The sequence below is a fragment of the Bos javanicus genome, chromosome 15, assembly GCF_032452875.1.
Source record: "Bos javanicus breed banteng chromosome 15, ARS-OSU_banteng_1.0, whole genome shotgun sequence".
Classification (NCBI taxonomy): domain Eukaryota; kingdom Metazoa; phylum Chordata; class Mammalia; order Artiodactyla; family Bovidae; genus Bos; species Bos javanicus.
The window spans coordinates 7,419,006-7,440,705 of record NC_083882.1 but is presented as its reverse complement, the minus strand read 5'-3'; the positions used below and the strand labels follow the sequence as shown (position 1 = coordinate 7,440,705).

The following is a 21,700-nucleotide window of genomic DNA, read 5'->3' as shown; positions in this document are numbered from 1 at the left end:
AAATAATTGAAATTGAAACATTGGCAACAAATGTTACAGGATTTTGGGGCCAATGGACCCTCCCTTTCACCACCCACTTATTTCTTCCTCCAAGTGTAAGTGAAAGCATTAGTCACTCAGCTGTGTCCAACTCTTTGCAACCCTGTGAAGGCTTCTCTGTCCTTGGGATTCTCCATGCAAGCATACTGGAGTGGGTTGCCATGCCATCCTCCAGGGAATCTTCCTGACCCAGGGATCAAACCAGGTCTCCTGCATTGCAGGCTGATTCTTTACTGTCTGAACGACCAGGGAAGTCCTCTCCCTCTAAAGCCCCCAACAAAAATAGTACAGTCTACTTTCCCTGTTTGCAGGCTCCGCATCTGGAATATGAAGGATAGACTGGAATACAATACTCCTTTTTTATATGAGGAACTTGGTATTGATACAGGTCCCAGAACCAATCTCCCACAAAGACTAAGGGATGACAACAGTTACTTATCTAGCCAACGGCATCTGCCCTTTGGAGAAATAGCCTCTATTTCCTCAGCATGAGGCAGTGCTGATGCCCGGTGCAATGCGGTCTCCTCCCCTTGAAACCCACCCTTCCTACGTCCACCTTTCCAGCTCTCCCTCAGCTTGGCCTCAGGCCCCAGGTGTGGCTCATGCTCACGGGCTGACTTCAACTCACCTTCATTCACTTCATCACTCTCCTTGTCTATCTGGGCTTGTAATACATATCTTTTAATGAGCCTCTTCATTATTTTCTAGACAGGAAAAGGAGAAATCCATCTTAGTTTTACATTCATGATCAATCTCTCATTTGGAATAAGCTTCTGAATCTTTCTGTCTTTAGTAAATACTTTGAAGTGATAGCCATGAGAGATTAAGATGATTTATCTGATAGGGAATGTATACTATCTACAGATTTTAAAGTAAATTTTAACATCACCAGGGCTAATGACTCAAAAGTTAATTCATGAGAAAAGAGTAAGTTTAGAGCAAATGCGTAATCCTTGATGTTCATTGCTTGTATTTTACTTGAAAAATGTTAGAACAAGACACAGCCTTTCAGCTGGGTGGGTCAAAGGTGTGCAGTTCAGCCTGTGGGAATGGAAAGTTAAGTAAATGTGCCTCATTTATGGATTTTCCCCTCCATTACCAAGAAATGTAGCCAGTTTTGATTGTATACTTTCTAATAATTTAGGAATGGCTAGTTTCAATGTAATAATATTTCTCCAGCACTTGGCTTCTACCATGAGGATACTGCTTTTACTATATACTTTTTATTAATAATAAGAGGCTCAGCACATATGTAGGAAGTCCTGAGTGGATGGATATATAGCTAAACCAAATCTTACTACCTAAGCCCAAAATTAAATGATAGACAATAAAGTCCCACTTTCAATAACTTATTCTAAGGATGTAATGAGGTATACAAACAAGTCTGTTCATAGTAGTACTCCTTACAATAGTGGAAAAAATAAACCCTAAATGTTCATCAATAGGGGATTATTTATTTGTACAAAGGAATATAGTACATCCATTAAAATTAATATGAATATATGCTTTGCGAAGTGGAAAACTATTACTCATTATATATTATTATCTCATTTAGATAACACTGCATATTTGTTGGTGGTGCTGTTTAGTCACTGAGTTGTGTCCAACTCTTTTGCAATGCTGTGGAGTGTAGCCAGGCTCCTCTGTCCAGGCAAAAATAGTGGAGTGGGTTGCCATTTCCTTCTCCAGGGGATCTTTCCAACCCAGGGATCAAACCAGCATCTCATGCATTGGCAGGTGGATTCTTTACCACTGAGCCTTCAGGGAAGCCCAATATTGCATAAACATTTCTATAATAATATTAAAATGTATGTAAAATTATACACATACGAATAATCATCTGGCAGAATATTTACAAAAAGTAAGTAGTCTTAATTGCTCAGTAATAGAGTTTGAGGTGACTTTTACTCTCTTCTTATGCTTTTTGAATATAGTCTTGATACAATAAACATGTAGGGTCTAATTCCCATGATGGCAAGATTTCATCTATTTCATTTACTTCTGTATCTCTAGTACTTAGAAAGTGCATGGTATGTTGTAATTACTCAATAAATATTTTTTGTATTAGTGTATTATCACTGAAAAAATATCATAACAGGTCATTATCCTTTTAATAATCGCACTGGGTGAGTTTCTAAATATTACAAATAACTAGTCTTATTTCTTTAAAACCTCATGCTTACCTGATATTGTCTTGGAGGATTAGTGAAACTGTTTAACTGGAAATCTTCTGAGCTCCTTATACTTGATTGTTTACTATGTGCAAACTGTAATTTGAAAAGAATTAGAAATTGATTCTTATTTAATTTTTAAATAATGTGATGGCATTTATCTCATAGTTTCATATGTGATAGTTACACATATGAACTAATAGTCTTATATACATAATCTTTTCTATATGTATGCTGCTGCTGCTGCTAAGTCACTTCAGTCATGTCCGACTCTGTGCGACCCCATAGACGACAGCCCACCAGGCTCCCCCATCCCTGGGATTCTCCAGGCAAGAACACTGGAGTGGGTTGCCATTTCCTTCTCCAGTGCATGAAAGTGAAAAGTGAAAGTGAAGTCTCTCGGTCGTGTCTGACCCTCAGCGACCCCATGGACTGCAGCCTTCCAGGCTCCTCCACCCATGGGATTTTCCAGGCAAGAGTACTGGAGTGGGGTGCCATTGCCTTCTCTGTTCTATATGTATAGTGCCATTTTAACTTAATTTGCTTAATATTCTTTCTTCCAACACAAATCATAGATGTTTTAGGTGTGTTCAGCCTCTTGGTGACTATTAGAGGTTGTCTGAGGACTGTCTTAGACTTCGTGGCTGTCAGTCATGCTGTCATGAGAGTCATGCTTTAACACTCCCACAGTTGTATCCTTGGTAGAGGGAGAGACAAACAAGTTGAGAAAATAATAGTGGTGATCTCAGAAGTCCACTGGTGAGGGAGCCACAGTCCAGCACGACTGACAGCACCATCTGCACATGCAGTAGACTGTGATGAGACTCCTGAGGAAACACCAGGAGACGACTTTGTTGAGGGATAGGATCCAGGTGTCAAGAAAGCACTAATAAATCTATTTGAATTTTAGGATGTGTATAATACCCTATCTGGGTAGGACTTTTCAAATAATACATATGCTTGAAGAGGCAAATGACAAAGAAAGCAATCTGCAAGAGAGGTGGTAAAGCACCATATTAACATGCTAAGAGAAAGATTAGAAACCTCTTTAACACATTTTCTAAAGGGAAAATGGCTTTACAAAGAAATAAATAGGAGAAACTGAACAAAACACAGTATCTCCAGATATATATTTTGCGGGGTGCAAAATTTTTTCAGGGGTAAAGAAACTTCAAGACCATTTACTAAGACAGCCATGATTTCTATTTCCCAGTGATATCTATGTTGTTAAAGCTAATGCATGCTTGCTTGCTTCAGTTGTGTCCGATTCTTTGTGATCCCATAGACTGTAGCCCACCAGGCTCCTCTGTCCATGGGATTCCTCAGGCAAGAACACTGGAGTGGGTTGCCATTTCCTCCTCTGTTAGAAGTAAAATGAAAGTGAAAGTCGCTCGGTCATGTCCAACTCTTTACCACCCCACTGGAGTATACGGTCCATGGAATTCTCCAGGCCAGAATACCAGAGTGGCTAGCCTTTCCGTTCTCTAGGGGATCTTTCCAACATAGGAATCAAACTCAGGTCTTCTGTATTGCAGGTGGATTCTTTACCAACTGAGCTATCAGAGAAGCCCGATGAAATTCAATTAAAATCCTTAACTCCAATTCTTTGATGCTATAAATGGCCACACATTGAAGTAAAGCAGCTATGCACACATTCATCCATTAAACAGGTATTTTATGAGCGTCTTCTATATGTAAAGAACTGCGCTATGTCCTGGGTATTTAATGAAGAACATAAATAATTATCTAGCTGAGTTATAATAATAGGGAAAATACAGCAAGGCTGACAAGATTCATAAAATATATGTATAATTGTGAAGATATTCTTTAGATAACATCCTTTTTCATGTAGCTATTTCCCTTTCTCTTTCACCCTTTCTAAAAATGTCAAGAATACAGACATTCTGTATTTTTTTTAACTTGATATCAACTTTTAAAAAAATAAGATAAAATTATACAATTGACCAAATTAACCAGAGAGATGGCTTAGGTTCTGTAAAAGAACTCTTGACAAAAGCCTGAAAATTCAAATCTGGTTCTGCCTTCAGGTTAGCTGTGGAACACTAGGTGAGAAGCTGAAATCCTATAATCTCTCCTGATAGTGAAGAGAATGCCCTAGTTGATCTCTGGAGTCCTGCTGCTGCTGCTGCTAAGTCGCTTCAGTTGTGTCCGACTCTGTGTGACCCCACAGACGGCAGCCCACCAGGCTCCCCTGTCCCTGGGATTCTCCAGGTAAGAACACTGGAGTGGGTTGCCATTTCCTTCTCCAGTGCATGAAAGTGAAAAGTGAAAGTGAAGTCGCTCAGTCGTGTCCAACTCTTTGCAACCCCCTGGACCGCAGCCCACCAGGCTCCTCCATCCATGGGATTTTCCAGGCAAGAGTACTGGAGTGGGGTGCCATTGCCTTTTCCACTGGAGTCCTTCAAACCCCATTAATTTATGAATTTGTGAGACAAATGTAAACTTCAACATATTTTAATATTTAATTCATTTGCAAATAACATAATCATTAATTTTTATAATGATATAAAATATAATGATCTTAACCTATAATATTAGATATGATTCCTGAATTTCAAACTGTAACTTATGCTTTAAAGACATCATTAAACATGATGACCAGAGTCAAGCTCACTTCCACCCCTCAGTTTTTAAGCTAAAGCATGGAGGGTGAGGACAGGTTCATAACCAGAGGGAAAAGATCCAAACAAAGGGAATTTTGGAGCATCACAGCCATCTACTTATGAACACCTAGCCTCATGGTGACAAATTATTAATTTAATGTTTTCTTTTGTTAGAGTCCACGAACATATCCAAATGGTGTTCATGGAAATAAGAAAGTGAAAATTTATACTTCTTTGAGATTATTTTAGATGAATGTGTGGACCTTAGTACATGACGTGCCAATCATCCCAAATTAAAGCAGCTCCACAACACACCACACCTATGGCAATAATACTTTTTTGAAAACTTAATAACCACACAGGTGGTCTTTCATTTGCTCTTTTCTAACTTAAGGCCTTTGAATTTGTTGTTCCCAATCCCCACAACATTATCTTCCTGGGTCTTTGCCTGACTGACTTGCTTTGTCTGATCCTCTGGAGTTGAGATGAATGTATAAGCTCCTCAGATGGCTTTCTCTGCCCACCCCACGAAAACAGATCTTAAGAAAGTTAGGCCTTTTGTATCCTTCATGCTCTGTGCATGCCAAATTGCTTCAGTCGTGTCTGACCCCTTGTGACCCTAAGGACTGTTGCCCACCAGGCTCCGCTGTCCATGGAATTCTCCAGGCAAGAATACTGAAGTGGGTTGCCCTCCAGGGGAGCTTCCCAACCCAGAGATTAAACCCGTGTCTCTTATGTCTCCTGAATTGGCAGGCAGGTTCTTTACCACTAGCACCACCTAAGAAGCCTCTTGTATCCTTCATAACATGCCAATTACTTTATTCATTGTCTTGTTTACATGGTTATTGTCTACACCCTCCTTGGCTCCACAGAAGAAAGGACTTTGTTTAGTTCATCTCAGTTTCCCCACAGCCATCATTCTGAGACAGATGGTAAATGATCAGAAGTAGTTGGCTGATGAAATGAATGAAGAAGTACTTTTGGGTAACTAATGGAGATCACTTGGTTTCCAGACACCTTGCTGTACAAGGCGTGTACAATCTAGGTTCATGAAACAGCTGGCTACAACTCAACCACATGGGAAAAATATATCTGAAACCTGGAGAGCTGGTTTTAAGGTCTGAGGCAGATGACTTACAAACTGACATACTGGATGACACAAAAGAGGCAAGGGAAAGCCAGAAAACAGTTTTAAGAATGCATACGATTATAGGTTTTCTAAAGTGTAGATCTATAGTATGTCATACAGTTTTAGCATAACACATGGCTTCCCTTTGCATGCGTCCAGTAGGCAGAGTCTGGGCTTTCTCAGTTGCAACATTTTTAACACTTTGGGCTGAGTAATTTTTTTTTTACTTTAAGAATTCCATGTGTTTGAAAATTAAATGTCCACTTTTCAATGACAGGTGTATCTAAGAAGCCATTACAAGGAAAATTAGAAAATATGTGTAATGAAAATAATAGAATTTTATACCACTAACACTGCCATTTAATAGAAAAATCTATAATCACTTTTTAAAATCCAGATGCACATTTTTGAAAAATACAAATACCCAGGTATTGTTTTTTTGCTCCAAAGCTCCAGATGTAATTCCAATGAGCAGCCATGTTTAAAAATAAGGTTTTTAATTTGATCTTTTACTTTCAGCCTGTTTCACTTTTTCTATTTCATATTCAGTGCTCCCATTTCACTTCATTTATGGGTTAGGTACTTCCTTACTGTGGAGGTCTTCTAGTGCATTGTATAATGTTTGCCTGTATCCCTGGTCTTCACCCCTAGATGCCAATAATAGAACCCAACACTAGTTTTGACAACCAAACCTGTCTCCAGGTATTACAGATGCACCCTAGACTGCTGGTCATGTGGGATCAAAATCAGCTCTCACTGAGAACCAGTTATATAATTAAATGGTACCTGACTAAACAGTAATAAATCCACTTGGATCTTTTTTATGTGACGAATTCTACTCTAAATCTGCAACATGAATTTGAATGCAAATCTAACATCTATACAGCAAAAATTTCGAATCAGTTTCTAATATGTAGTAGGTATTCAACAAGCACGTGTTTAAAAACTTAATAACCCCAAGAAATAATATGTAAGAAGAAACTTACCCAATGGTGCAAAGAAGCATTTTAACCACTTGGTGGCAGAAAATTCTAATTTATATTTGTTTTGATGTACGGCCACTAAAATAGACTGAGAAGTCGAAGCGAGTCAGTGGGCAATATGAATAGCATTTAACCCTTAGTGATTTGGACATTTACAGATGATACTGATGTATAATATGCGATGGGAGTGAGGAAGGGGGTTTGGTGAGTGGAAGCAGGGATGATTGGGTGTGAGCTCTGTACCTGACTAATATGCAGATATACACTCCAGTTCTGAAGGAAGCACTGCCTGCTCCTTTTTTTTCATACCTTCTACCACATTTCCTGCATTCTTTATGTTGTCTTTCCTTCACTTCCTAGGAATTAGTTTGATATTAGCATTTTCATCTTGCTGCAGCTTCACTGTAGGATGGCAGTGAGGAATACTAAATAACTGTTGTTATTTGTTAAGCGGAACAAGCAAGCTTCAGTCTTTGGAATTTTTTATGTTTGGACATAGCAACAGTTCTGAGAGTTTCCCACTCTCCACAAGCATTGACGGGTCTGAGGCTGGGATCAAAGCAATGAACTGAAAAAGTATAGGCAATATGATCAGTCAGCAGTGGGTGCTGACGTGTGGGAATGAAGCCACGTGGTACAGTGCTTGTAAAAACTCTTGCTTTGGAATCAGGTAGATGTGGATTTGAATCCTGGCTCTGGCACATGTCTGAAATGGGACTTTGAGCAGTTCATTTCACCTTTGTTATCCTCAGGTTTCTCATGTATAAAATAAGGAAAATAATATTACCTACATCCCTAGAGCTAAATCTGAGGATTAAAGATGTAAGTGGTGTAGAATATGTAGCTTGACATACAGTTGATATTGTACAAATGTCAACAACTATTATTACTATATGGAAGGATAAATATCTACTTTGTGGCTTTAGACCTGTTTCATGGTTGGTTTGAATCTGTTTTTTTTTTTTTTTTCTTCTTTTTTCTGGAGATACTTCACTGAATATTGCTTTTCACTTATGTGTCCATGACTAAGGCATTCAGGCAATAAAATATTCAATGATTCCCACACCCAGATGAGCCTTAGAATCTCTTAAGGACTTAATAAACTACACATTTCCAGGTTCCATGGCCAGAGATTTTAACTTGATAGCTCTAGAGCAGAGGATGGGTAATTTGCACAAATTTGTATGGCAAAATGACCCTGGTGATTGTAATTGGAACTATTTCATCAGATGACTAAAAAGACAGCCTCTGACCTAACTGAAAGCTAAAGGACATAGTTCTTGGGTATGTAACTGATGAAAAAAATCTACACATCTCATTCAGTATAGTGCAGAATGGATCCAAAATGCTAAGATAACGTCTTTATGCTCCACACTGGCCTATTGTCTGGATCACGTGAAACCTGCTCTGAAACTGACACTTGAAGGTGATCTGTTCTAGAGCTGGAACAGAGCAGATATTCAAGAAGCTATTTGGCATTTTTAGGTTTACATATATAATGTAGTACAGCAGAGACTGAACGTATGCTGTTCTTTCAGACTCTGTGTCTGAAAAGTTAATGCTAGAGACCACCAAAGTGAGTGACAGAATTAAAAGTAATGACTAAAGATAATGATGAGATTAAAAGACGCTTACTCCTTGGAAGGAAAGTTATGACCAACCTGGATAGCACATTGAAAAGCAGAGACATCACTTTGCCAACAGAGGTCCGACTAGTCAAGGCTATGGTTTTTCCAGTGGTCATGTATGGGTGTGAGAGTTGGACTGTGAAGAAGGCTGAGCGCCGAAGAATTGATGCTTTTGAACTGTGGTGTTGGAGAAGACTCTTGAGAGTCCCTTGGACTGCAAGGAGATCCAACCAGAACATTCTGAAGGAGATCAGCCCTGGGATTTCTTTGGAAGGAATGATGCTAAAGCTGAAACTCTAGTACTTTGGCCACCTCATGCGAAGAGTTGACTCATTGGAAAAGACTCTGATGCTGGGAGGGACTGGGGGCAAGAGGAGAAGGGGGCAACAGAGGATGAGATTGCTGGATGGTATCACTGACTCGATGGATGTGAGTTTGAGTGAACTCCGGGAGTTGGTGATGGACAGGGAGGCCTGGCGTGCTGCGATTCATGGGGTCACAAAGAGTCGGACACGACTGAGCGACTGAACTGAACTGAACTGAAAGATAATGGATGCTTACTTTGTTTCAAAAAGTATTGTTATATGGCTCATCCAACTGATTTCTATAGTTTACGTGGAGCAGATATGCAGGAAGAAGATGTGAAGGAATGTTCATGTGACCTAACCACTTTAACCTTCAAGGAGTCAGAAAGAAGACCCGAGAGAAATAGAAACTAAACATAGACTTCATGAAAAAGTGAGCAAAAGCTACACAAACTGAGTAAGGGAAAACACACCATGAGAGTTCTTCTTAGTACATAACAGTGTCGAACATGTTCCAGTAGGAGTTCACCTCAGCAACAACAGGCAAAAATAAATGGAACTACAAATGGTTGCTTTAAAAAGCATTTTCTCGGGAATATAGTTAACATATCATGCAAAAGCACACTATGTGAAATGTGCCTAGTTTTGTTCATCATAAGCTTACATGGCAAAGAGAAATAGACATCTGTGTTGGTTTGGTCCTCTGGGAATCAAATGCCAAGACAGTGTCAGAAATATGAAATGTGTTCAGAATCATGCCTCTGAAAGATAATGGGAAGTGTGAGCAGACGGCAGAAAAAGCTTCCAGACCATGAGGCTTGGCTCACTTGTGAAAGAGGGAGAGGTAGGAAGATTGAGAGCTGGGCACAGAGTGCCCCAAGAGAGGTCCTGTGCTGGCAAGAAATGCCCGGGACCCAAAAAGCATGACCGTGGTGGGAAAGCTGAGGGTATCCCAAAGAGGCTGCAGCAGGAGGCTGCCAGCTGACCGAGCTCCCCGAAGCAGGTTTTGTCTTGTAAGAAGATACGAGCCATACATCTCCATGGTTGCCAAAATAAACAGCCACTCTAGAAGTTTTGTTGGTGGCCTCCCTGGTGGCTTGGAAGGTAAAGAATCTGCCTGCAATGCAGGTGACCTGGGTTCAATCCCTGGGTTGGGCAGATTACTTGGAGAAGGGCATGGCAACCCACTCCAGTATTCTTGCCTGGAGAATCCCCATGGACAGAGAAGCCTGGTGGGCTTCAGTAAACAGGGATGCACAGAGTTGAACACGACTGAAGCAACTTAGCACACATACACCAGAAGGTTCAGCTGACACTGAAATCAACATTTTATTGATCCACCACTAGGGTCAGACACCAGAGGCTTTGTATTGACCTTAAAGAGTTTATTTTAATCTGGGGTTGAAATATATGCTAATGGAAAGCATAAAGTAATCCAGTCATGTTAAAACGATATAAAGTATATTTTTCAGATGATTTAAACAAATTTTAATTTTCTACATTTTTGGAGAAACTACAGAGAAAATAAAATTATTTCATTTGAAAGGCACTACAGATTCTATCTGCCTGGAGAATTCCATGGACATAGACTGCAGGGTTACAGTCCATGGGACCACAGAGTCAGAGACAACTGAGTGACTAACACACACACAGCTGCTGCTGCTGCTAAGTTGCTTCAGTTGTGTCCGACTCTGTGCGACCCCATAAACGGCAGCCCTCCAGGCTCCTCTGTCTCTGGGATTCTCCAGGCAAGAGTACTGGAGTGGGTTGCCATTTCCTTCTCCAGTGCATGAAAGTGAAAAGTGAAAGTGAAGTTGCTCAATGGTGTCCGACTCTTCGAAACCCCATGGACTGTAGCCTACCAGGCTCCCCTGTCCATGAGATTTTCCAGGCAAGAGTACTGGAGTTGGTTGCCATTTCCTTGTCCAACATACACATAGATTCTATCATAAAGCGAAAAAAAGCATTTTAATCCCCTTTAAATTTTTTATACTTGTTCAATGATTTATTGTTATCATTCACTCATCATACTTTCAGTATAAGCAATTTCTTACTGCAAAGTTATAAAATCCAACTTGAAGTGAAAGTATTAGTTGCTCAGTCATGTCCACCTCTTTGCGACCCCATGGACTGTAGCCCACCAGCCTCCTCTTATCAATGGAATTCTCCAGGCAAGAATACAGGAGTATGTAGTCATTCCCTTTTTCAGGGATTCTTCCCGACTCAGGGACAAATCTGGGTCTCCTGCATTGCAGGCAGATTCTTTACCATCTAAGCCACCCGGGAAGCCCCAAATCCAACTTACACTGACCTATTTTTTTGAAAAATTTTGTTGAGTTAATTATAACCAAAGGACAAAAGCTGCTTCTCTGTAACAAGTACCTACTAGTGTTTGTGATTTACAAAGCTTCAACTGAATCCTCCCAACGATTTTGTGTGATGGGTTGTACAACTTGATTAGTCCTATTTTGTCAATGAGGAAATTAAGGTTCAGAGAAGTTAAATGAATTGCTAAAGTGGCAGAGATGAGATGAGATCTCAGTCTTCTGACTACTTAGTTCAATGCTCTCACTATATCAATATTATATCAATACTTAAGAGTATTCCTATTTTGTTAGAGGAGGTAACACACTTGGCTGAAAAACAAAACAAAATCGCGACCCTCCTTGGCGTTTGTGTTGCATGCGGTGGTCCTGGAACAGAGCTCTGGCTAATGAGATATAGTAACAGATGTTGGGAGGCACTTCTGAGGGTGGTGACCGATTCCTCTGGTGCCCAACTTTTCCTCTGCCCCCTTGCTTCTTCATGCCTGAATAGTAGGTGTCATGTATGGAGGTAAAGGTGTCATCTTGTATTTGACTACGATAAAAATATCCAGGGGAATTGCAGAGACTCACTCCTGACAAGAACCCTGTACTGCCAACTCTGGAGAGTTAAATGAGAAGGGAGAAGACAACTGTCTTGCTTAAATCACCATGTTTATTATTATTATGTGCAACTGAATGCAAGTCTCACCTAATACATTGCTCTTCTCCTGATTAGTTCACTCATAATTTCCTTCTGCCTTGTGCCCCTACTATGTGCCTGCTGCCAGAATGAATCAAAAGTCCCCATCATGAAGGATTCTGCCACTCCAAATTAGGCAGCTGATGTAGCTCTCGGGTACACTGCTCATTGTAAACTGTGCTGACTGGAGTAGCCACTGAATTCTCAGGGAGCCTCTTTTGACAACCTCTCGATTACTGACAAATAATGCAGCTCTGCTAGGTGTGCATAATCGCCACCTGAGCTGTGAAGAATTACATTAATTATATCTCCATCAGGTCCCTGACAAGTTCCTCTATTATTTTAATTTTTCCTTCTTTACATCACAGTTCTATATTTTATCACCCCAAAGTACTCCAAATATATGTTTAATATCTGCCTTAAACAGCCATGTAATTCTTTTTGCTGATGCACTGGACACAGGCTTGCTTTAACTTCTCAATAGCAGATTCTTTGAGCACTGCCAAATTGTTAATTCTTTACTGTGTCTACTGTTTCTTAAAATTGCTTCTGAATATTTGTCCTTCTTTCTGAGAAGATAAGCCAGATCATAAGTGTGGCTCCATATTTTCAAATGTGATCTTACCTGTTTTCTGTCAAGTGATAATTTTGAAAGGTCTTCATGACTTCCCAAAATTCCAAATTTCTTTCCTTCATTTCTCTTTTAAAGATAGAGAGTAAAATGAATATAATCACTAATTATACATTGAGAACTGTAAGAAGAATTTCAGTCTTCCTTCATCCCATATTCTAAAAGCCATCTGGTCTAATTCTCCAGCAAGTTTCTTTGAGAGGAACATATTCTTACTAGGGTCTTCCGTTTGGTGAATACTCAGACATTTTGTTTGGACACTGAATTGTCTGGGGTTGCAGTTCTAACCACATGTTACTAAGAGCGACATGCTTAGTAACATGGAGGGAGGGAGGTTTTTGCTATTCAACCCACTGAGTTCTATAAGTTATACATCTGGGAGAGCACCAAAGATCATATATTTTTTCCAAAATTCCTATCCAAAATAATCGTCATACATTTAAAGAAAGCTTAAGAATTCTCAAAGCACTTTCACATATTTATTTGATTTGATTTTCATGACATAGATATAACTGTAATTCCCATATTACAGGTGAAATTGGAGCTCAGGGAGCTTAACTTGAGAATCCCAAGTAGTAAGATGTAAACCCAGCAGGAATTACAATATTTCCTTTATATTCAATAATAGAACCTTATAATTGCAAGGGACCTTTATGATCATTTGGCTCAGTTGCCTACCCAGTGCAGAAAAATCTATAAAATCCTAATACTGGTCATCTAGCATTTATTGATTACTTAAAATGATAGGGAACTCACTATTTCATAAGAAAGCCCACCATTCTGTTGGACAGATCTTGATAATTCTTTTTTTTTTACATAAAGCTAAAATTGAACTATTAGCAAATTTTGCCCATGGCCTCTTTTCCTATATTTGAAGAATAAAATAAACAAATGTATTTCCTCATTAAAATTGGGAATTGTAAAAAATATTCATTGTATTCCCCTTCAGTCTTCCTTCTAGAAGCAGCTGACTCATCACTTATCTATGACACCATATCCAAACCTGTCTGCCTCTTGGCCCTCCTCTGGCGGCATCTAGTCTGTGCTCCTCCTGGATACAGAGTTCTGTCCCCTCGGAATTCCTGGCAGAGAATAACCTCCCCACCCCCACGCAGTCTACATAGCGTTCCACATGCTCCACACATTCCTTAACCCTCTGTGATGGTTCTACTCCTTCATCAGGCACTAGACAGATCACTTCCAGGGATTCTTAAGATGGCCCTGCTTCATGAGATTATAGTTTCCAATTAGTACCCTTAGATAGATCTTTCTTGATGTAATGCCAAGCCTCGTCTCCCATATTACATGTGAGCAATTGATTTCTGAAGTTCTCTGTGTAGTACTTTAGAGTCTGTCAGTGTCCCCAAAGTCATAATTAGCTGGCTGTATAAGTTGAAGGTGAAAAAAAATTGAAGCTGCATAAGCTGAGGTATATAACTACATCTAGCTGTATAAACTGAAGGCAAAGGGAGGGACATGTAGCTACCACAGTGAAAATACGCCCCAGAATAGCTCTCCCTTTTAATACCCACTCTGGAAAATGTGACACATTATTGTAGCTACATTTCATGGATTTTTCTTATATTTTTTAGTAAAAAATGTCCAGTGTGCTCCTAATAAACAGACAAAAGCCAAAGGACTGCTCTGAGCTAATTGACTACATTTGGGAATGGATAGGCATGTCATCAGAAACTGCTTCTTTATAAAGGGATGTGGTATCGTGCCTATCATGGTTTTAGTGTTTAAAAACACAATTTCAAATTATTAAGTCAAATCACCTTGTTCATTTCTGCATCCTCCTGGAAACCTTTTTTATGGCCCTGGAACAATTCAGAAATCCATTTCTTAAGCCTCAATAAGAGATAAAACAGGGACTTTGGACTTGGCACCAGGTTGAACGGAACAGGAAGAGTTCTTCCCTCCTCAAAGTAAGAAAACCAAAGTTTGGCCCTTGCGAATTTCCATTCCACATCAGCATCATCCTATACAAATAAATATGACAGTTCAGCAAGGAAATGCATAAACAGAATTACTGGGATGCTTCTGAAATTGTGCGGCTAGATGGAAGTAATGTTACCTACAACAATCTCAGACCCCAAACACCACCCCAAGATATTCTCAAAAATATTAAGGTACTATTCACACACTCTTAGGAAAGAAAATTTAGGAAAATTTACTTAAAAAATTATCATTCTTACAGATCTTAAAACTTGCATGTATTTATAAATACACTGAAAGTTATAAAGCTATTTTCCTATATTCTGAAAAACACTATGAAAAATTATTCACTCTTATATTTTGCAACAGATCACTGCTTTGATGAATTTGGGACACACACCAAGATTCTTGAATAAAAATCACTCTAAATTTGAGAAAAAGTCAATTTTGAACATCACTCAAAGTAAGATTTGGAGAACAGTGGCATTCATAAGCAATAATTTTTAAATGAAATATAAATTCATGCTGATATAGTATCTCTAAGAATTCACAAATAATACTACTAAATCATACAACATTTCTCATCCTTATTTCTTACTATCCTACCACACCCATAGATGATGTGCTTGGAAGCAAAGGATTAAAATTTTCTGATTACTACATATAAAGAATATAAAAATATAAATTTTCTATAAAATATATAAAGAACTATATAAAAAGGTAAAGAACAGATAGAAAGTAGTCTATAGTATCACCACCATTGCTGAGTTGATCCCTGGAATACTTAAAATATATACCACATAGTATACAAATGTATAGAGATTATACCTCAATTTCCTGGAATGAACTGTTGATCATTGCAATTAACATGTTTAGCAAAACAATGACCATTGTAACATTATAGACTCCATAAAGAACATAACCGATGTTTTCAATAAATTTGTGATTATAGTTGATGACCACCGATTTCACTTCAGAAAGTCCAAAAATAGCCCAAAACAGTGTCTTAAAACTCTCTTCCACTCTGGGTAAAAAAAAGGAAATAAAGGAGATGATAAAGCATACAAATGAATGACAATGATAGTATAATAAAAGCAAGCTGATTTAATGTCTGAAAACTATTAGATATTCATGAGAAAATTCTTCACTTCCCTGAGCCTCAGTTTTCTTTTTTGTAAAATAGGTACAATAACTATTTCCAGGATTGTTGCAAGGATAAGGGAATATTTTGCATATGAAGCACACAACTCACTGTCTGGCACATAATAAGTGCTCAATAAATGTTAACATAACTTCAAGCCACAGACATTAACATTTAAATAATCCATAGTTTTGGTAAAGAAAATATTAAATGTATTAATAAAAACAATGTAATATGTAATTTATAATTTATATATGTAATGTAATAATGTAATTTATAGTCCTTTTGTGTTTTCTGCTCATCTACACTTCTAATATCCAATAAATAGGTAATGGTATGTGTCTTAAGGTGTCTTAAGGAAAATATGACAATATAAACATAGTCAATGTTACTAAAATCACTGACATGTCTTAGGAATTTCAATGCATTAGGCATAATTATTGACCAAAATGAAGCTCCTCTGCTTAGGTCAGTTGGTTCAATCTCTCTGATAAACTGAACTTTACAGGAATATGAATAATAGGTTATGCTTTGATCAGTACTTCTCATTGTAACATTTTTTTGTTGTTCTTCAGTTGCTCGGTCGTGTCCGACTCTGTGATCCCATGGACTGCAGCGTTCCAGGCTTCCCTGTCCTTCACCATCTCCCAGAGTTTGCTCAAATTCATGTCCACTGAGTCAGTGATGCCATCAGTCTTTCCTAGAATCAAGGTCTTTTCCAGTGAGTCGGCTCTTCACATCAGGTGGCCAAAGTATACCTAATATTTGAGTAATGTATTCCAAACATATTTTATAAAAAATGTGTATCCATGGTGAACATAAGTTAAAATCCTTGTTGCTGCTGGTAACTCAGATTGATTTTGGAAGCAGCCATTCTCGTAGGGCCCCAGGAGTCTGAACTGAGCAGGATACAGCAGTGAGGAGCACAGATGCTAGGGTCAGAGGACAAGGGACTAGTCCTGGCTTTTCTACATACTAGCAGCTATGAGACACTCAGCATGTCATTTAACTTCCCTGAGCTTCAGTTCCTTTTTGTGTGAAACAGAAATAATAAGATGATGTGTATGAGGTAGCTCCTGGCCCTAAAATTGTTAACTATTATTACTTACTATTAGAAAGGTTGCCTGCATTGTTGAGTTCTTACAACACATTTAAAACTTATCTCATAATGCTAAAGAGTAACTGGAAATAATGTCTTTACTAAAACATTATTTATCCCACTGTTGCATATGAACACTATTAGGCTAAAGTTTAATTGACAATCATCATGATTAAAAGAACCAAAAACACCTACGTTGTGAAGGCTTCGTTTTGCTTTGCACCAATGTAGTAGGAATAGAGGTTGAACATTCCAATCATAAAGGCCACAAACACCATGATGAATATGACCATGAACTTGAAGATATCTTTTACCGTTCTTCCAAGTGATATCTGCAGAGGTCCAAAGCTTTCATTTGCTGGTAAAATGTAGGCTATTCTGGAGAAACTTAAAACTACAGCAATTGCATAAAGACCTTCAGATATAATTTGAGGATCAGAGGGGTCCCACTTTATCCTGGCTAGGAGAAAGGAAAGACAAAAGTTATGGTGAGTTTATTTACATTTTTTACTTGGGGCTTTCCTGGTAGCTCAGATGGTAAAGAATCTGTCTGCATTGCAAGAGACCTGGGTTTGATCCCTGGATCAGGAAGATCTCCTGGAGAAGGAAACTTTTTACTTAACTTCTTTTCTGGGATAGAAATATAATTACATTAGCAATCCAGTTCCTAATGGAACTTCTTTAAGTGTCAGGTATATTTGAACTTTTGAATTTACAAAGAAAATTACCCCCTGGTTTGCTGGTAGTTTTCCATAATGGTATAGCATAATGGTTGAGAGTACAAACTATGGACTTGGCTTATGTAACCACTCCGATATTCTTGCCTAGAGAACTCCACGGACAGGAGAGTGGTGGGTTGTAGTCTGTAGGGTCGCTGAGAGTTGGACATGATTCAAGCGACTTACCACACATTTCTGCATGCATCTATCTATCTAAAATCAACTAGAAGAACTAAACAAATTATTTATCTTATTAATAGTTTTATTTTCCCATCTTTAAAAATGACATACTGTTTATACCCTATCATCTGTTGTGAGAATTTAGTAAGTCAACATACATTCAGTGTTTAGAAAGTGCTTGGCACTAGCTAAAGAGTGGCATTTACTATTTAATCTTAAACTATAATAAAAGAAAATAAGGCCCTAGTAAATGATATCATTATTTAGTCTTAAACTATAATTACACCATAAAGTAATTTGGGGCCTGTGCAGTACTTGTAGTTATTTAAACTTACTAAGGTAATTTATATTGGCCACTCAAGTCTATTTTTATCATAGAATGTAGTAATTATTCATTTATGAATTTTTCTGACATTATTACATCAGAACATCAAAAATCTAATTAAGAAGCCATTATGAAGAAAAATGCAAAGCAGTGTGTAACAGAGAGGAAAAACATAATTATAAATTTGTATTTGCTTATTTGCTGAGAAGTAGAATTAGAAACAATAAAGTAATAAAAGCAGTTTCTTTTTATATAGCACTTTGAATATAAGTTCAGTATAAAAATAGTTTGATTTGTAAAATTCCATATATTAAAAATTTTCTTATAAAATAATGGCTATATTCCCTGTGCTGTACAATATATCCTTGTATAAAAGCCCTACATGTGCTCTAAAAATTGTTAGGTATTAAAATATTAAAGAGAAATAATAAAAAAGAAATCCCTATGTGATACAGCCAATAAAACTCATAGAGATGTCAACCGTATGTTAACTGACATCTTATCAGAGGAGGACTTGAAGTAAGTAGTCAAAGAGAATCTGTTTTTCCCACCCTAGGTTTCTACAAGGAGAGGTTTTCCCTAAGCAATAACTGAACCTACTTCTGTTCCTTTTTTAGTCACTTTCCTCCTGGGGAGGTAGAATGACTTCTCTGATTGCTAAACTAGGGTAGAAACTGAGCATACTGGACTCAGTTCTGCCCTCTTTATCTTGGGAATTTCCTTCTGATCTTCCACGGAGGACTCTCACATGATCAGATACCTGCTACCATACCCCTCTTTGGGTATGACTGCCCTGTCCATGGCTGCCTGGAAATTGGAGGATACATCTGCCTAAGCCTGGGGTTCAGTATTGCTGAGCCAGTTGACTAATAAACTCAGAATTATATCATCCACTCTAAACTTTGTCAGTATTAAAGGTGATGATTTGACCTAATGTTGGCACTTTGTTTTATTTCTCATCTAGTTGAAAGGCTTCCCTCATGGCTCAGCAGGTAGGTTATATCCCTGGGTCAGGAAGATCCACTGGAGGAGGAAATGGCAACCTACTCCAACATTCTTGCCTGAAAAATCCCATGACAGAGAGCCTGGTGGGCTACAGTCCAATGGGTCGCAAAGAGTTGGACACGACTGAGCGACTAAGCACAGCATAGCACTAGTTCAAAGTCTGGGTGAGAAAAAGGGGTGCTATTTATTGGGAGCCTTTGATGATTCACTTGCTTTCGAATAGTTTACATGCCTTAAACAGAAATGGTACTTAAATGTGTACTATTTTTAATAGACAAGAAGAAAAAAATAAATCCATGACATAATACAAGCATTCTCAATGAAGTTTGGTGGTTAGCCAATTAATCCCAGAGATAAGGGGAGATGATTCTTGTGATTGAGAGGTTTTCTGCCAGAAGAAATATCAGAAAAGAAGTAGAAAGCATAATAAAAGATATATATAATCTGAAGAAGCTGGAAACTGACCAATAATTTTATGAGAATTGAATAATAACCAAACTGCTACTGATGTGTTCCTTTTTTTTTCTTTCATCATTTTATTTATCTAAAAAAATTTAAATAAATTTTTATTAAAGTACAGTTGAATCACAATTCTGTGTTAGTTCCCGCTATATAGCAACAAGAATCAGTTATACATATACCCACTCTGTTTTAGATTCTCTTCCCATATAGGTCATTACAGAGTATTGAGTAGAGTTCCCTGTGCTATACAGTAGGTACTTATTAGTTATCTATTTTATATATAGTAGTGTGTATATTACTTTACGCTAGTAAAGTAATGCTCAAAATTCTCCAAGCCAGGCTTCGGCAATATGTGAACTGTGAACTTCCTGATGTTCAAGCTGGTTTTAGAAAAGGCAGAGGAACCAGAGATCAAATTGCCAACATCCGCTGGATCATAGGAAAAGCAAGAGAGTTCCAGAAAAACATCTATTTCTGCTGTATTGACTATGCCAAAGCCTTTGACTGTGTGGATCACAATAAACTGTGGAAAACTCTGAAAGAGATGGGAATACCAGACCACCTGTCTGCCTCTTGAGAAATTTGTATGCAGGTCAGGAAGCAACAGTTCGAACTGGACATGGAACAACAGACTGGTTCCAAATAGGAAAAGGAGTTCGTCAAGGCTGTATATTGTCACCCTGTTTATTTAACTTATATGCAGAGTACATCATGAGAAACGCTGGACTGGAAGAAACACAAGCTGGAATCAAGATTGCCGGGAGAAATATCAATAACCTCAGATATGCAGATGACACCACCCTTATGGCAGAAAGTGAAGAGGAACTCAAAAGCCTCTTGATGAAAGTGAAAGTGGAGAGTGAAAAAGTTGGCTTAAAGCTCAACATTCAGAAAACAAAGATCATGGCATCTGGTCCCATCACTTCATGGGAAATAGATGGGGAAACAGTGGAAACAGTGTCAGACTTTATTTTTCTGGGCTCCAAAATCACTGCAGATAGTGACTGCAGCCATGAAATTAAAAGACGCTTACTCCTTGGAAGGGAACTTATGACCAACCTAGATAGCATATTCAAAAGCAGAGACATTACTTTGCCAACAAAGGTTCGTCTAGTCAAGGCTATGGTTTTTCCTGTGGTCATGTATGGATGTGAGAGTTGGACTGTGAAGAAGGCTGAGCGCCGAAGAATTGATGCTTTTGAACTGTGGTGTTGGAGAAGACTCTTCAGAGTCCCTTGGACTGCAAGGAGATCCAACCAGTCCATTCTGAAGGAGATCAGCCCTGGGATTTCTTTGGAAGCAATGATGCTAAAGCTGAAACTCCAGTACTTTGGCCACCTCATGCGAAGAGTTGACTCATTGGAAAAGACTCTGATGCTGGGAGGGATTGGGGGCAAGAGGAGAAGGGGACGACAGAGGATGAGATGGCTGGATGGCAGCACTGACTCGATGGACATGAGTCTGAGTGAACTCCGGGAGTTGGTGACGGACAGGGAGGCCTGGCTTGTGCGATTCATGGGATTGTAAAGAGTCGGACACGACTGAGCGACTGATCTGATCTGATCTGAGTGTGTATATGTCAATTCCAATCTCTCTCTTGGGTTTATCCCTCCCCTCCCTTCCCTCTTGGTAACCATAAGCTTGTTTTCTACATCTGTGAGTCTATTTCTGTTTTGTAAATAGGCTCATTTGTACCATTTTTTTAAAGATTCTGCATACAAATGATATAATAAATTCTGCATTTTATAAACATGTTGACTGGGTACTGTAAACTCACCCAAATTGTAGTATTTCACATTGTCTCCCAGTGTGACTTTTGTTAAATCTTTTAAAGTATCATTTGCATCAATGATGCTCTGGGCTTTGGAAGCATGCCAAAATGCCATGAATCTTGCAATGAATGATGCTGCAAAGATTGCCAACATTCCAAAATCAAGCATATTCCACAACTCAAACAAGTACTCCTTGGGGCCTTGAGTCCAAATTTCTTTACATTCAGCCCATATCATGCCTGCATGGGAAAGAGGTTAAAATAGGGGTTAAAATCCAATTTCATTCCAGCCTTAGTTTTCAACAAAACAAATTTAAAAGGTCTCAGGCTGACATTCAAAACCCTTCAAAATATGACCTCATCTTACCCATTCAGCCATAATTATTCTGTCCCTACAAATCCTATAGTCCAAAAATATCAGTGCATTATCATAAAGCAATTTGACAAAGTTCATTAAGGGCATTCAAGCAGCAAACATGATTTGATCCATTAATTCTGTACATAAGATGTTCATTATAGGATTCTTTGTAATAAAAAAAAATAT

The 21,700-nt window shown here is 38.4% G+C and overlaps 1 protein-coding gene across 2 annotated transcripts in view; it reads right to left on the bottom strand.

Moving 5' to 3' along the window:
• TRPC6 (transient receptor potential cation channel subfamily C member 6) overlaps positions 1-21,700 on the bottom strand; it is a 158,259-nt gene that overhangs the window by 490 nt on the left and 136,069 nt on the right. Inside the window, exons 6-12 of one of the 2 annotated variants that reach the window (XM_061440136.1) lie at positions 21,163-21,396; positions 16,890-17,154; positions 15,283-15,478; positions 14,295-14,498; positions 12,511-12,585; positions 2,223-2,306; positions 668-743 (exon numbers count right to left, since the gene is read on the bottom strand). In XM_061440136.1, coding sequence (XP_061296120.1) covers positions 668-743; positions 2,223-2,306; positions 12,511-12,585; positions 14,295-14,498; positions 15,283-15,478; positions 16,890-17,154; positions 21,163-21,396 — 1,134 coding nt within the window. The remainder of the gene's footprint in view (positions 1-667; positions 744-2,222; positions 2,307-12,510; positions 12,586-14,294; positions 14,499-15,282; positions 15,479-16,889; positions 17,155-21,162; positions 21,397-21,700) is intronic. The other variant, XM_061440137.1, reaches the window with a different exon arrangement.